Source organism: Sebastes umbrosus, chromosome 5 (assembly GCF_015220745.1).
Source record: "Sebastes umbrosus isolate fSebUmb1 chromosome 5, fSebUmb1.pri, whole genome shotgun sequence".
NCBI classification, from domain to species: Eukaryota; Metazoa; Chordata; class Actinopteri; order Perciformes; family Sebastidae; genus Sebastes; species Sebastes umbrosus.
Window position 1 is genome coordinate 1,175,797 of NC_051273.1, and position 13,453 is coordinate 1,189,249.

The 13,453-nt window shown below is 35.2% G+C and overlaps 1 protein-coding gene across 2 annotated transcripts; it reads left to right on the forward strand.

The window, feature by feature from the left end:
* Positions 1 to 687: 687 nt before the first annotated feature.
* On the forward strand, positions 688 to 11,896 carry lnp1 (leukemia NUP98 fusion partner 1). 2 transcript variants are annotated; one of them, XM_037771097.1, is made up of 4 exons: positions 688 to 1,132; positions 5,565 to 5,816; positions 8,012 to 8,110; positions 11,174 to 11,896. In XM_037771097.1, the coding sequence occupies exons 1-4, from the start codon at positions 947 to 949 to the stop codon at positions 11,279 to 11,281; spliced, it is 645 nt and encodes a 214-aa protein (XP_037627025.1). In that variant the 5' UTR covers positions 688 to 946; the 3' UTR covers positions 11,282 to 11,896. The 2 variants fall into 2 exon arrangements, with proteins under 2 accessions (XP_037627025.1, XP_037627024.1); XM_037771096.1 differs by lacking the exon at positions 11,174 to 11,896 and adding an exon at positions 9,301 to 10,279.
* The last annotated feature ends 1,557 nt before the right edge of the window (positions 11,897 to 13,453 follow it).

Below are 13,453 nucleotides of genomic sequence, written 5' to 3' on the forward strand. Positions count from 1 at the left end.
TCTCTGCACATGTTATATTCTAATTACAAATTGTGTCTTAGATGTGATATAGTTTGGTACTGGGAGTGAACTAACTAGCTTCAACTCATTGGTTGGTATAATAAACTCATTGTTATTTATAATAAATAAATAAATATTAATAACTAACTAACTAACTAAATATAACTAACTAACTAACTATAAATAAATAAATAAATAAATAAATATAACTAACTAACTAAATAACTAAATATAACTAACTAACTAACTAACTAACTAACTATCTGGACAACTTCAACTCATTGTCCGGTACAAGTTATAAAAATATGTTCTTGTCAACTTGTGCAGATGTTGCTTTTCCAGTTGCTGTTTTGTGCACATACAGTTGAGAATAAATCACATTATTATTATATTATTGTACTGGAGCATGTAAGGAAAAGCTGAAGGCCAGAGGAGATAACATGAGGTTGAGTACAGTGTGATATGAAGAGCTTCCTCTCTGTCCTGTATTAAACCAGCCTCGGGCTCACAGTGCACCGCGGCAGACGCTCCATAACTATTGACAGGTTTGATGGACTCAGCGATGGAAAGTATGGGGAAATTGGAGTTTCAGTTGTCTGCCCTCAGGCTCAGGACTGCAATGGAAAGATTAAAAGCACATCACCCACCCAGCTCCTAAACACAGGCCACTCCTCTGTGACTCCCTGCTCCCTGCTGTTGGTCCCCATCACTACTTTCTACCAGACACGTTAAATAGATTATAGAGGATTCACTTATTTAAAGACTCCAACAGAAAACCGTTTATTTAGGATCATCCAAGAATAACACCAGTACAGCAGCAGAGGCTCCAGAGGGATCTCAGTGAAGTTAACTTTGTGGGACAGAGTTGTGTAGTCAGTCAGAGGCCTCCGGGTCAGTCTTTACTCCGTCCACCACCCAGCTGGGACTTTTCATCTGAGGCTTCATCATGGCTCTCAGGCTCCTGCCTGCTTTCAATACGGACAACGATGATGACGACGATGGAAACTTCACTAAATGGATGAGTAGTTACTGGGGTCACGGAGCAGAAGGGGGACACTCCAGAGACAGGAAACGCAGCTTCAGAAGACCTGCGAGATCACAAGGAGACCGGAGAGCATCACTACCGACTGTGGTAAGAACCAGCAGCACTGAATGGATGAGACTATGTAGACCCGTTTTTGTCTTTTTTAGGGGGGTCCAGGAGGTCTTTAGGGGGAGATAGCAGGTCAACAGTAGATGTCACATAGAAGTGGTGTACATCATCTGAAAGCTGGAAACCTGGAGATTAATTTGAGATGCTCAAGTTGTTTTAATCATTAATCAGAAATAAAATCAATAGTGAAAGTGTATAAGGGTTTAGAGCATTATGATAGAAGTATATGATGGTCATCCTCATGCTCTATTATGTCTCATAAGTTGTTGCAGTAGTTGTTGGGTTGATATCATTTGTTACACAGATTTGATGTTTACTACTGGAGAATTGATAAAAATGATCAATAATCCCTCCAAAATACCACATTAAGACACCAAGACCTTGAGGAACACCATAGAAAAAGCTATGATGTGATTTGGTTTAAAAAATGTGAGATTTCTGCAAGAATTGGTCAAAACTAGATGTTCTAAAGCCTGAAAACAGAGCCACGAGGAGGAGCAGAAGTCTAGTTATCTCACAGAACACTTGAATGACAATATGCTGAAAGGTTATTATGGAATTTTTGCCCAATGATGCCAAAAATATATACTGCCTACTGCAGGTTTGAAGTGGTGCTTTTGTGTGACTTATCGTAACTAATCGATTAGTCTTGACTAAGAATTTCTTTGGTCAAGGACAGCCCTAGTTTTAATACAACTACCTTTAAAGATAAATTCACACAAAAACATTCACAACTCAAAGGACATTAAAACATACATTAAAACACACGTCATCGTAGCATAGTATAATAAAGACTAAAAAAGATCTTAAAGTGCATCATCTCGTGGGAGCTTCGTTGAGTAGTGAAGAAAGAAATCGTGATGTTATTTATGTTTTTGAGGACAGCAGATTAATGCTGTCTACACTCTGCAGAGAGAGAAGCCTCGGGTTGGTATGAGCACGACGCCGGCAATGTAGGTCTGCTCTACTGTTGTTTAGTAATCGGGTGTCCTGACCTGTAATGTGCCTCCAACTTCACATCAATAATGTCTGCTGATGCACACGTATAACAACACTCCCCCAGCAGCACAAACACACAACGTTGTATTTACTGCTGTTTATGTCTGGTACCTCCTGCAAGAGCTCCTACACAACTAGAGAACAGTACAGGACTTTATTCACTATCCTCCCGTCATAGGGAGGTCAGAGGTCAGAGGTCAATGGCAGCTCCACAGCAGCACCCTTGTGGCTCATTCATACAGTAGGTACTCAGTATAGTCGAGAGAGAGGTTTATCAAAACGTGTGCTTAAGATGGACTCATGGAGGGAGAAACAGCAATGAATGTGTGTGTGCTTCAATTCTGTTTTATGTATTTATTCATTTATTTTTTATTTCGGCAAGTTCCGTCCTCCATATATGCTATCAACACTGCTTTTATGGGGAAAAAAACATACATTTAAAAATGAATATAAAATAAATAAAAAATAAACTCAAAAATAAATAAATAAAAAAATAAAAAAAGACACAAATAAACAAATTAAAATAAATGGCAAAATAAATATATTAAATTAAATGCAAAAATAAATAAATAAATAAAAAATACATGCAAAAATAAATACATGAATAAATAAAAAAATAATAAAAAATAAATTGATAAATAAAAGGTAAAATTAAACAGATGAGTGACCAAATACATACATTTCAAAAAATTAAATAAATAAAAAAGAAATGCAAAAAGAAATGAATTAATAAAAATGAATTAAAAAATAAATAAATAAAAAATGCAAAATAAATAAATACAAAGAAATGCAAAAATAAGTAAATAAATATAAATACAAAAATAAATAACTAAATTTAGAAACGAATAAAAAATACATAAATAAACAGAAGAGCGAATAAATACGGGACTTAATACAAAGATAAACAAATAAAGAAGCAATAGAAATATCAATTTGTGTCACATTTTATCTATGAATTAATGGCTACATTATTTTTTATATTAGTTTTGCTACATTTATTGACATATTTATTTATTTATTTATTAAGTCATTTATTTATTCATTTATTTTTTATTTTGGCAGGTTCTGTCCTCCATAGGGCATGTTTATTGTCACAGGATTAAAGTTGCACTTATATTTTGTCCACATTTGGAGGTGTTTAGTTTTATTCCTCTGTTTGATTGAGCAGGTTACGTGAAACAGAAGCAGCTGATATGAGGACACATACTCATGAACCAGAATGGCCTCTAGATGGTGTCAAACAAAAGGCTGATGGCTGCAGATCGGCTGAAAATCTGATTTGTTTTTTTCAATGTGAAAGCCTGAGCTTGTTCTGCCAACACAGATCAACTGGAGCATTTGATCCAGTGGGGAGACGAGCCAAATTACAAAACCATTAATCCATAAGTAGATAGATATGTGCTGTAATGCTTTGATCTTTTTAGACACTGTTTATTACACAATACGTGCAATTTTATCCCCAAGTCCGCTTCCAAAAACTTTATTATGGGCATTCTGGCTGATACATGCAGCTGTTTCCCGACCCAGTAATATTCCCTAAGCTTTGTCTGTCTGCTGTATAGTGTTGTTCCCTGCATGTTTTTGTTGTCTGGCTGCTGCTGCGTTGCTCTGCCTGTTTGTCCTACTGCCTTTATCTGCTACTGATGATCTGTTGTTGTATTTCCTGCAGCTGTTTGACTGCCACTGCCCAATGCTTATAGTTTGCATATATTTTATGCCGTGCTTGCTGTTAAATGTAAAGCTTGTTCTAATTGCTTGTTTGTCTTGACTACTTGCTACTCTTGTTCTGTTCTTGCATTGCCTGATACCGATTGTCTGGTACTGTCTGCTGATTGTGTGCCTGTTTGCATGTTCTTTTATGCAATGCCTGTTATCATATATAATGCTTGTCATGTATGCCAGTGCTGTCTTTTTAACTTTTGATATTTCCTTTTACCCCCTACCACCTTGTCTTCACTCCACTGGTTTTACAGCTTTAGCTTGGAGACTTCAAATGTATTAAAATAAATCTGCTTTACAAATAGGGGAAAGAGGTGGACATTAAGCATCTGGATCACTCTGAATGTATTATGAACAACAATAAAGTTCAGCAGTGAGTGATGAGAGAGACCACCACGTCAAAATCTGAATATTAGCTTTCATTTGGTTTATTTAGATCCTCAACGTGCCTGTTTTATAACATATAGGTGTATATAAGTGAAGTAATCTGATTACTGCGGTTGTGTAAAGAATCAGTGAACTGACTGACCTGAGTTCAGAGGTAAACTATAATTAGGATGCTGCTCTGCAAACATGTTACTCTACAATATTAGAAGTGATTAACTTCATTCACAGAATCAGGATCAGCTCCATCTGTCCATCCATCCGTCCGTCTGTCTGTCTACTCTTACAAGAAAGAAGTTTATTTATGTGTGCTATTAGTAAACGACTTTTGAACTTAAAATAAGAGAGTATACTTTCAGTTTACTTTTTATGTACTCATCAGAGATGTACTTAACAAAATTATACCTAAGTGTACTTGGCTCATACCGACAAGTATACAGAAAAGTCTAAGTGTACTTAGCAAGTATACAGAAGAGTCTAATTATACTTGGCTTATACTGAAAAGTATACAGAAAAGTCTAAGTGCACTTGGCAAGTATACAGAAAAGTCTAATTATACTTGGCTCATACCGACAAGTATACAGAAAAGTCTAAGTGTACTTGGCAAGTATACAGAAAAGTCCAAGTATACTTGGCTTATACTGAAAAGTTTACAGAAGAGTCCAAGTATACTTGGCTTATATTGAAAAGTATACAGAAAAGTATGAGTGTATCAGGCTAAGTACTAAACGTAAACTTAAAGAAAACTTACAAGTATACTTGCAGTAAAAATTATTAAACTAATAGTTTACTGAGAGTATATTTAAAGTGTACTTTCATAAGCTAAAAGTGGGCTACAAGTATATAACTAGCAGTATACCTATAAGTTCACTTGTCCTCCCGTATAGTTGCAGTACAAAATACAACTTGGATGTAAACTATTTGTGTACACAAAATGTACTATTATTACACTTAAAGTACACTTAAAAGTATACTTTTATAAACTAAAAAGTGGGCTCATTTAGTCCCAAGAAGTATTAAAGTAGTACACTTACAAGTATGCTACTAGTAGTAGTAGATGTTAGTGTACTTATTACATAAAGTATACTTGGGAATATTCTTGAACTATACTTGAAGTATACTTCTTTTGTGTCTGGGTGGTTTAATGTTCACATCTTCATCTCTTATGATGTAAATATTCCTGTATATTATTCTCCTTTGAGCTCAGACTGAGACTCATCGTGTCCTCCTCGTCTCTCTCTCTGTGGTCTCATTGTCCTCGTCTCTCTCTGGTCTCATTGTCCTCCTCGTCTCTCTCTGTGGTCCACAGTCACAACTAGACGCCATGCATCTGAACCGGCTCCACGCCGCCACGATGGCTCCCAGCCCGAGCCACATCAAGACCAGAGAGGAGAAGGGCGACGTCCTCAGGCCCCACCAGAGAGCTCGCCGCGCCTCCTCGGACGAGAACTGCCGCTCCAAGTCGGCCATCCCGGAGAACCGCATCAGCACCATCCCGGAGCTCGCAGAGTCCTTCGAGAAGAGACTCATCCTCCGCGATAAGAAGCGGACCATGTCTGTGGTGAGTTCTCTTTACTGGCCCGGTGTGTTAATCCAGTTAACTGCAGGGTCAATCAGGTTTGGTGCACTCTTGACTATCACTAATAATCACTAATAAGGTTATTATGAAACCCTTTAATGAGATTAAAGAGCATTAAAAGGTGGATTACTTCAGTATGCTGACAGGATCATGGACATGTCCCCAAAACTATTCATTGTAAAGTATCTTTTGATTCTTTGTTTTAACACCACTAATTTCTTCATATGAAACTAGAAATTTTGGTGAGGAAAAACTGACGTGGCCATTTTCGAAAGGGTCCCTTGACCTCTGACCTCCAGATATGTGAATTTGTGAGGGTTTTTTGTCAGAAGAAATGTCAGAAAAAGTCGAAAACAAGTCAGAAAAAGTAAAAAAAAATTGGAAAAAAAAGTCCAAAAAAAATCTGAAAAATGTCCGAAAAAAATTGGAAAAAATGTTCGAAAATAAATTTCCCAAAAGATTTCCAAAAAAAAGTCGAAAACAAATCTAAAAAATGTCCGAAAGAAAATTGAAAAAATGTTCTAAAAGTTTTTTTCCAAAATGATTTCCAAAAAAAGTATATTGTTCTAAAAGAAACGAAAAAAGTCAGAAAAATGTTCGAAAAGAAGTCAGAAAAAGTCAGATTAAGAAAAAAGAAATTGGAAAAAAAGTCAGAAAAAAGTCAGAAAAAGTTTTTAAAATATCGGAAAACTGTCCGAAAAAAATTTGAAAAAATGTTCGAAATTTTTTTTCCCCCAAATATTTCCCAAAAAGTCTGTAGAATGTTCGAAAAAAAATCCGAAAAAGGTCTGAAAAATGTTCGAAAAAAATTTAAAAAATGCCCCCAAAAAAGCCTGAAAAAGTGACTTTGCCATTTTCAAAAGGGTCCCTTGACCTCTGACCTGCAGATATGTGAATTTGTGAGGGTTTTTTGTCCAAAAAAGTCGAAAACAATTCAGAAAAAAGTCAGAAAAAGTCAGAAAAAGTAAAAAAAAAAGTTTAAAAAATGTCATAAAAAAATCTGAAAAATGTCCGAAAAAAATTTGAAAAAATGTTTGAAATTAAAAAAAAAAAAAAAAGTCTGTATATTGTTCTAAAAAAATCCGAAAAAAGTCTGAAAAATGTTCGATAAAAAGTCTGAAAAAAAGTCTGAAAAAGTTAAAAGTAATTGGAAAAAAAGTTTAAAAAATTGGAAAAAAAGTCTGAAAAATGTCAGAAAAAGTCGAAAAAATTTACAAAAAAATTTTCCCCAAAAATTTCCCAAAAAGTCTGTATAATGTTCGAAAAAAATCCGAAAAAGGTCTGAAAAATGTTCGAAAAAAAGTGAAAAAAATGCCCCCAAAGCTTGATAAAGTGACTTGGCCATTTTCAAATGGGTCCCTTGACCTCTGACCTGCAGATATGTGAATTTGTGAGGGTTTTTTGTCCGAAGAAATGTCAGAAAAAGTCGAAAAGAAGTCAGAAAATGTCGAAAAGAAGTCAGGAAAAAGTCAGAAAAAGCAACAGAAAAAAAGTCTAAAAAGTTAACAAATGTCGAAAAAAAATCAGAAAAATGTCCGAAAAGAATTGGAAAAAATGTTCGAAAAAAAATTTCCCAAAAAAAATCCTAAAAAAAGTCTGTATAATGTCTGTATAATGTCTGTATAATGCCCCCAAAAAAGCCTGAAAAAGTCAAAAAACTGTCCAAAAAAAATCCAGAGAAATGTCCAAAAGAAAGGCAGAAGAAAAGTCCGATACTGGTATCATATGAAACTAGAAAAACCTGATGAATCCATCGGTACCAACCATGTCATACTAGCTCCTAGTGAAGGAGGTTAAATAACGCTCCAAACTTATGCTAAATTTTGATGAGGAAAATATCATAATAAAGTAATGTTTACTTTTTGAAGTTTTCTGTGGTTATATATGAAAAAAGCTTTACTGTCTGCCTACACTGTGTGTACATACTGCATATTTACTGTTAATGACATACAGTACATGTATTATTTGCATTATTCAGATCATTTGTAGGATTTGCGAGGAAGAATTTGTGGCTAAATGTGTATAATATCCAACAAAACTTTCAAAATAAAAGCTGGATTGTTGTTTGTGTTTTGTCATCAATGTCAACTTCCTGCTTCATATCCATTATCCCAAAATATTTGTTTTTGAGTGCAACCAGACAACAATAACACTGTAAATATCTCTTTCTTTAACAGAGTGAAAACGACAAGTTGTGTCTGATCTGTCATGAGGACATGAGGAAGAACGGAGGAGGTGTTCAGGAGCTGCGCTGTGCACACCGCTTCCACAAAGAGGTAAAACATCTTTTATATCTTTTATAAGTGTGACGCGCTGCATGTCTGTTTACCTTCCCTCTGAAAAACAAGCGTTCACTTGTTCACTCCAGTCCCAGCATGTCAGATATCAGATCCACAGTGCATGATGGGAGCTCATTCATTGTAGCCTAAAGGCCATGCACATGGATGGATTACTGAACGGACCTACCGGGCACAGGACCAGGGGCCCAAAGTGTCAGGGGCTCCCCCTGATCGTCACCTACAAAATGTCACTCAAAGAGACACGTACCGACCAGGAAGAGACTCAAAATGACCACAAAGACACACAAAAAGTCTACAAAGAGACCCAAAACAACTACAAGGAGACTCAAAACAACCACACAGAGACACAAAATGACCACAAAGACACACAAAACAACTATAACGAGACACAAAACTACAAAGACACTCAAAATGACTACAAAGAGACACAAAACAACTACAAAAAGACACAAAATGACTACAAAGGGACACAAAACAACTGCAAAAAGACAGAAAACAGCCCAAAAGACACTCAAAACAACTACAAAGACACTCAAAATGATCACAAAGAGACACAAAACAACTACAAAGAGACACACAACTTCAAAGACACTCAAAATGACCACAAAGAGACACAAAACAACTACAAAGACACACACAATAACTACAAAGACACTAAAAATGACCACAAAGAGACACAAAACAACTACAAAGACACACAAAACAACTACAAAGACACTCAAAATGACCACAAAGAGACACAAAACAACTACAAAGACACTCAAAATGACCACAAATAGACACAAAACAACTACGAAGACACACAAAATAACTATAAGGAGACTCAAAATGACCACAAAGAGACATAAAAGGTCTACGAAGAGACACAAAACAACTACAAAGAGACTTTAAATGACCGCAGAGACACAAAACAACCACATAAACAGGCTAAACAACTGTAAAGTCTGTATCTTGCTCCTACGTAGGAGATGTGTTGGGGCCTTTTGCATGTCTGTGCCCAGGGGCCTCATTGTCCCGTAATCGTCCCAAAGCTCTGCATGATGTGAAGTGGAATGAAAACAACCTGCCTGCACCTGAAACCTGAAATCTGTGTGGAAGCATGAAGCATCTCTAACATCTGAGGACATTCACTGATCACGATGTCTCCTGTCTGCCGGGCTCGGAAGGCGGCTCGGAGGTCAGACCAGTGTCGACCTCCTCACGGCGAAGAAGCAGCCGGTCAGGTGAGGAGACTCTCGGACGAGAGGAGGAAGTCTGCAGACGGACCGATCTCCATGGAGGAGCAGCACTCACTCCGCCGTCAGCTTTCCCTGCGGAGACATCGCTGATATCAGTCTGAGGACGGAGGACGAGGTGGAGCCAAACATCAGGGATGTCTCCTGAACTTTTACTACGATGGTGTGACGTTCAAGTGAAACTCAGGGCCTCGACTGTCTGACCTGTAAAGTCCTGTGGGCCCCGCCGTCTGCTTTGGAGTGATTAATAAATCATAAACATGTAAAAACATTATAAAAAACTGAATTTTCCCAAAAATGTTCTTTTGTAATTGTTGAAAATTCTTATTAGAAAAAACCTGAGTATGAATATTTGATGAAGGAATTACCAGATCTTGAAGTTTCCTGCTTGTATTAGCTTTTATTTACCTGCTGCCATATTGAAATATATGCTACTTTAACACTGTCGAAGAATATGTGCCTCTTTTATAAATGCTTCATAGTATTATAGAAAGCATGTCAAGTTGTTCACAGGTCACGATTATGTTCAGACAGACAAACGATTATCACACAAGGAGAATATTGTCAGTTTACCACATTTAAAACATCTTTCAATATTGTTAAAAGTACAAAATACAAAAACAATATTTAATATGGTACATACAGTAAATCTAATTAATTTGTCTCAGTTGATGTGATTTTTATTTCTATTTACTGTTTCCAGTAACGACTTCGGTAATTTTGATTTCATGCAAAATTGCTTTTAATGACGTTCAAAATGATGTGTTTCTGTGTTTAATCATAACTTCAGTGTTTGTGTTTTTCGTTGTAACAGACAAGAAAAAAGTAAAATAAATAACCAAGGAAATAAATTGTCAAGTTGAAATGTTTCTACTTTGGATTTATCTACTTTATAACTTTTTAAGCAAATAGCTTGGACGAAATAGGATGGAAGCTGCCAAAATCTAAAATAAATAAATTATTCGATAAATAAATTAATATGCCATTAAATGTACCAAAAATATTATTAAAAATAAATGTAGGCATTAATTTTCCTTTTTATTTATTTATTTTTACAGAAATTATAACAATACAATAAATAGATTAATAAATACATGTATAAATTAATAAATACATCAATTAAAAAATGTATAAATACATTTAAAAAAAGACTCAATAAATAAATGATTATGCCATTAAATGTACCAAAAATAATATTAAAAATAAATGTTGGCATTGATTTTTTAATTTTTTTAATTAATTAATTTTTACAAACAGTATAACAATAAATAAATAAATAAATGCATCAATTAATAAATACATCAATTCAAAAATGAATAAATACATTTAAAAATAAATAGATAAATGACATTTAATATACAAAATATAACATTAAAAATAAATGTACACATTGATTTTCCTTTTATTTTATTGTTTTACAAAATTTTAAAATTATAAATAAATACATCAATTAAAAAATTAATAAATAGATTTAAAAATAACTTTTAAATAAATAAAAAATGTATGCAAAAATAAATAAATACCTAAATAAATAAATAAAAGGGAAAATGTATGCATACATTTATTATTATTTTTGGTACATTTAATGTCATATTAATTTATTTATCGAGTCATTTATTAATTTATTTTGGCAGCTTCCATCCTCCATAGAGGTCAGCGTCAGTGTATACGTTTACTATATCATGTTGTAAATGAGCTCCTGGCCTCAGTGAGGGAAATCAATAGAAATCATAAACATTCAGCCTGGGTTATAAATAATACAAAGAGATATAATAATAATAACATCTTTTAAAATGTGTTTCAGTGCATGGAGCAGTGGCTGTGGAAAAAACAGATGTGTCCCACATGTTGTGTCCAAGTGTTCATGCCGAAGCCCCTCTACTGGTCTTCATCCCGCATCCAGGTCCCATAACGGTCCTGTACCTGCACCTTCCATCCCTGCATGTGACCCTCAGCTCTAAGGGGGCCCGGACCCCGGGTTGGGAACCACTGATCTAGATCCTTCCTGGACGCTGTATGAGAGTTCAGAGAGAGAAGGTGTAACTTGGTGGAGTCTCACACAGTTTATTTATAGAAGATTAGATTATCTGTTCGTGTCAAAAACAATTTCTAAACTCTGCATTGAATCTGCAGTTTTATGAAGCAAATTTCTTAAATAGTTTTTGCTTATATTTGCATTTTTTGCACATCTTTTTCACCTTAAAGGAATAATTCATAGTTTATTTGCTTTCTTGCTGAGAGTTAGATGAGGCGATGGATACTAATGTCTGTCTGTTAAAAGATTTCTTCTTCTTTATTTTCGTGTCATGCACACAAAGTGCCCCGATCCTCGTGGGTTTACAAGACACCAAAAATACAGTTGCAGTGGTCAAACATTTCATTACATTCAGTTATTCTGTCGTTCAGTCTTAAAGGTCCCGTATTATAGAAAAGTGAGATTTTCATGTTTTTTATTATAAAGCAGGTTTAAGTGATATATAAATACTGTTAAACTATCAAAACGCTCAATATACGGAGAAACACACGCAGCCCGTATTCAGAAATTGTGTGTTTGAAACAAGCCGTTAGGATTTCTGTCCATTTGTGATGTCACAAATATACAATATATAGATTATTACACGGTTTTAAACAAAACATACTAAATGTGTCCAAGTTTATTTCCTGTTGCAGTGTATGTGAATGTCATCAGCTTACAGGAAGTAAACATGGACCCAAACTGTTGCCAGGCAACACAATTCTGTTGCAATTCCATTGAAATGCCCTAAAACGGAGCGTTTCAGACAGACGGCAAATACAGGTATATTCAGGCAGGCAGTATGAGGAAAATAAAGTTTTTTTTTAACATTACAGCATGTAAACATGTTCTAGTAGAAACACAAAATACAAGAAAGAACCTGAAAATGAGCACAATATGGGACCTTTAAACTCAATATTCTGCCTTCTCTCCCAAGCTTGGCAAATAAAATCTGCACCGAAAAAGGGTTTCCTTCTTGAAGCACAACTCAAGTTTTTCGTCGTCATCCAGCAAAAAGAGACTAAAATAAATATAAAAGTGAACTCCTGTCCGTCATATCTCATCCTCCATCTGCTCCGTCGTCCTGCCTTATCTCACATCAATGCTTTTGTTTTGCATGTGGAATATTTGCATGTGAGGTCCAGTCGTCTCTCTGTTGTGTTTCTTCTTGTGGCGCGTAATGAGAGTTTACAGCCTGTCAGGCTGCCTGTATATAATAAATGTATCCTCCATATAAATATGAAATTACATTATTGTGATTTTATTTCTAGGTACAGTCACATATTTTTATGTACATATTACTTGAATAAATCCTGGTCTATCTAATCTACCACCGTCTTGTTTGGATTTATGTTAAACCAAGGTGAATTTATTTGCACTCAGCAGCAAAAATCCAGTTAGTTAGGATTAATATTATTATAATAGGGAGGTATCCAAGTCATTTTTTTAAATCTCATTGTCAAGACTGTGAAGGCTGAAGTGACAATAAACACACTGATGATGTCACACTCCCTCGCTACCGTAAATGCGGTTTGCTTTCAACAAACGTGCACTTTTGAGTGTTTCAAAGTGTCATTTACAGCAGTTATCTCATTTCATCATTCAGATTATGTACACACTGTACAATAATAACACATATTCAAATCCCATAATAACAATGGCTGTACCATAATGGACCGTTCTCAAGGCAGACACTTTGACTTAAAGCAGGTAAAACAATAGGTGTAACCTATAATGTTAATGATGGCTCCGTTCCATCTCAGTCAGCATGTTCAGTATCACAGCCGTGTCACATTTTATAGTTCTTTAGTCACTATTTAAATTTGAGCACTCTGTTTTACGTAACGTAATAATGACATATTAATGCAAATTTGTTTTAACGACACTAATTTCTTTAATGCATTAATGCAAATTGTGATTTTTAGGTTGGAGCGGGCTCAGTTTTAAAGCAAGAGTGAAGATACTGGTACCAAGTAGTATGACATGTGCATGAAGGAGGCTAAATAACGCTCCAAACTTACGCTAAATGTTGGAGAGGAAAAATTGTCATGTCCATTTTCAAAGGGGTCC

What these genes read in the sequence shown, in the direction of transcription:
- lnp1 (XM_037771096.1), top strand. Translation starts at nt 947, where the DNA reads ATGGCTCTCAGGCTCCTGCCTGCTTTCAATACGGACAACGATGATGAC. An exon ending in GAGCATCACTACCGACTGTG is followed by an intron (nt 1,133 to 5,564) that starts GTAAGAACCAGC and finishes TGTGGTCCACAG; the next exon opens with TCACAACTAGACGCCATGCA. An exon ending in AGAAGCGGACCATGTCTGTG is followed by an intron (nt 5,817 to 8,011) that starts GTGAGTTCTCTT and finishes TTTCTTTAACAG; the next exon opens with AGTGAAAACGACAAGTTGTG.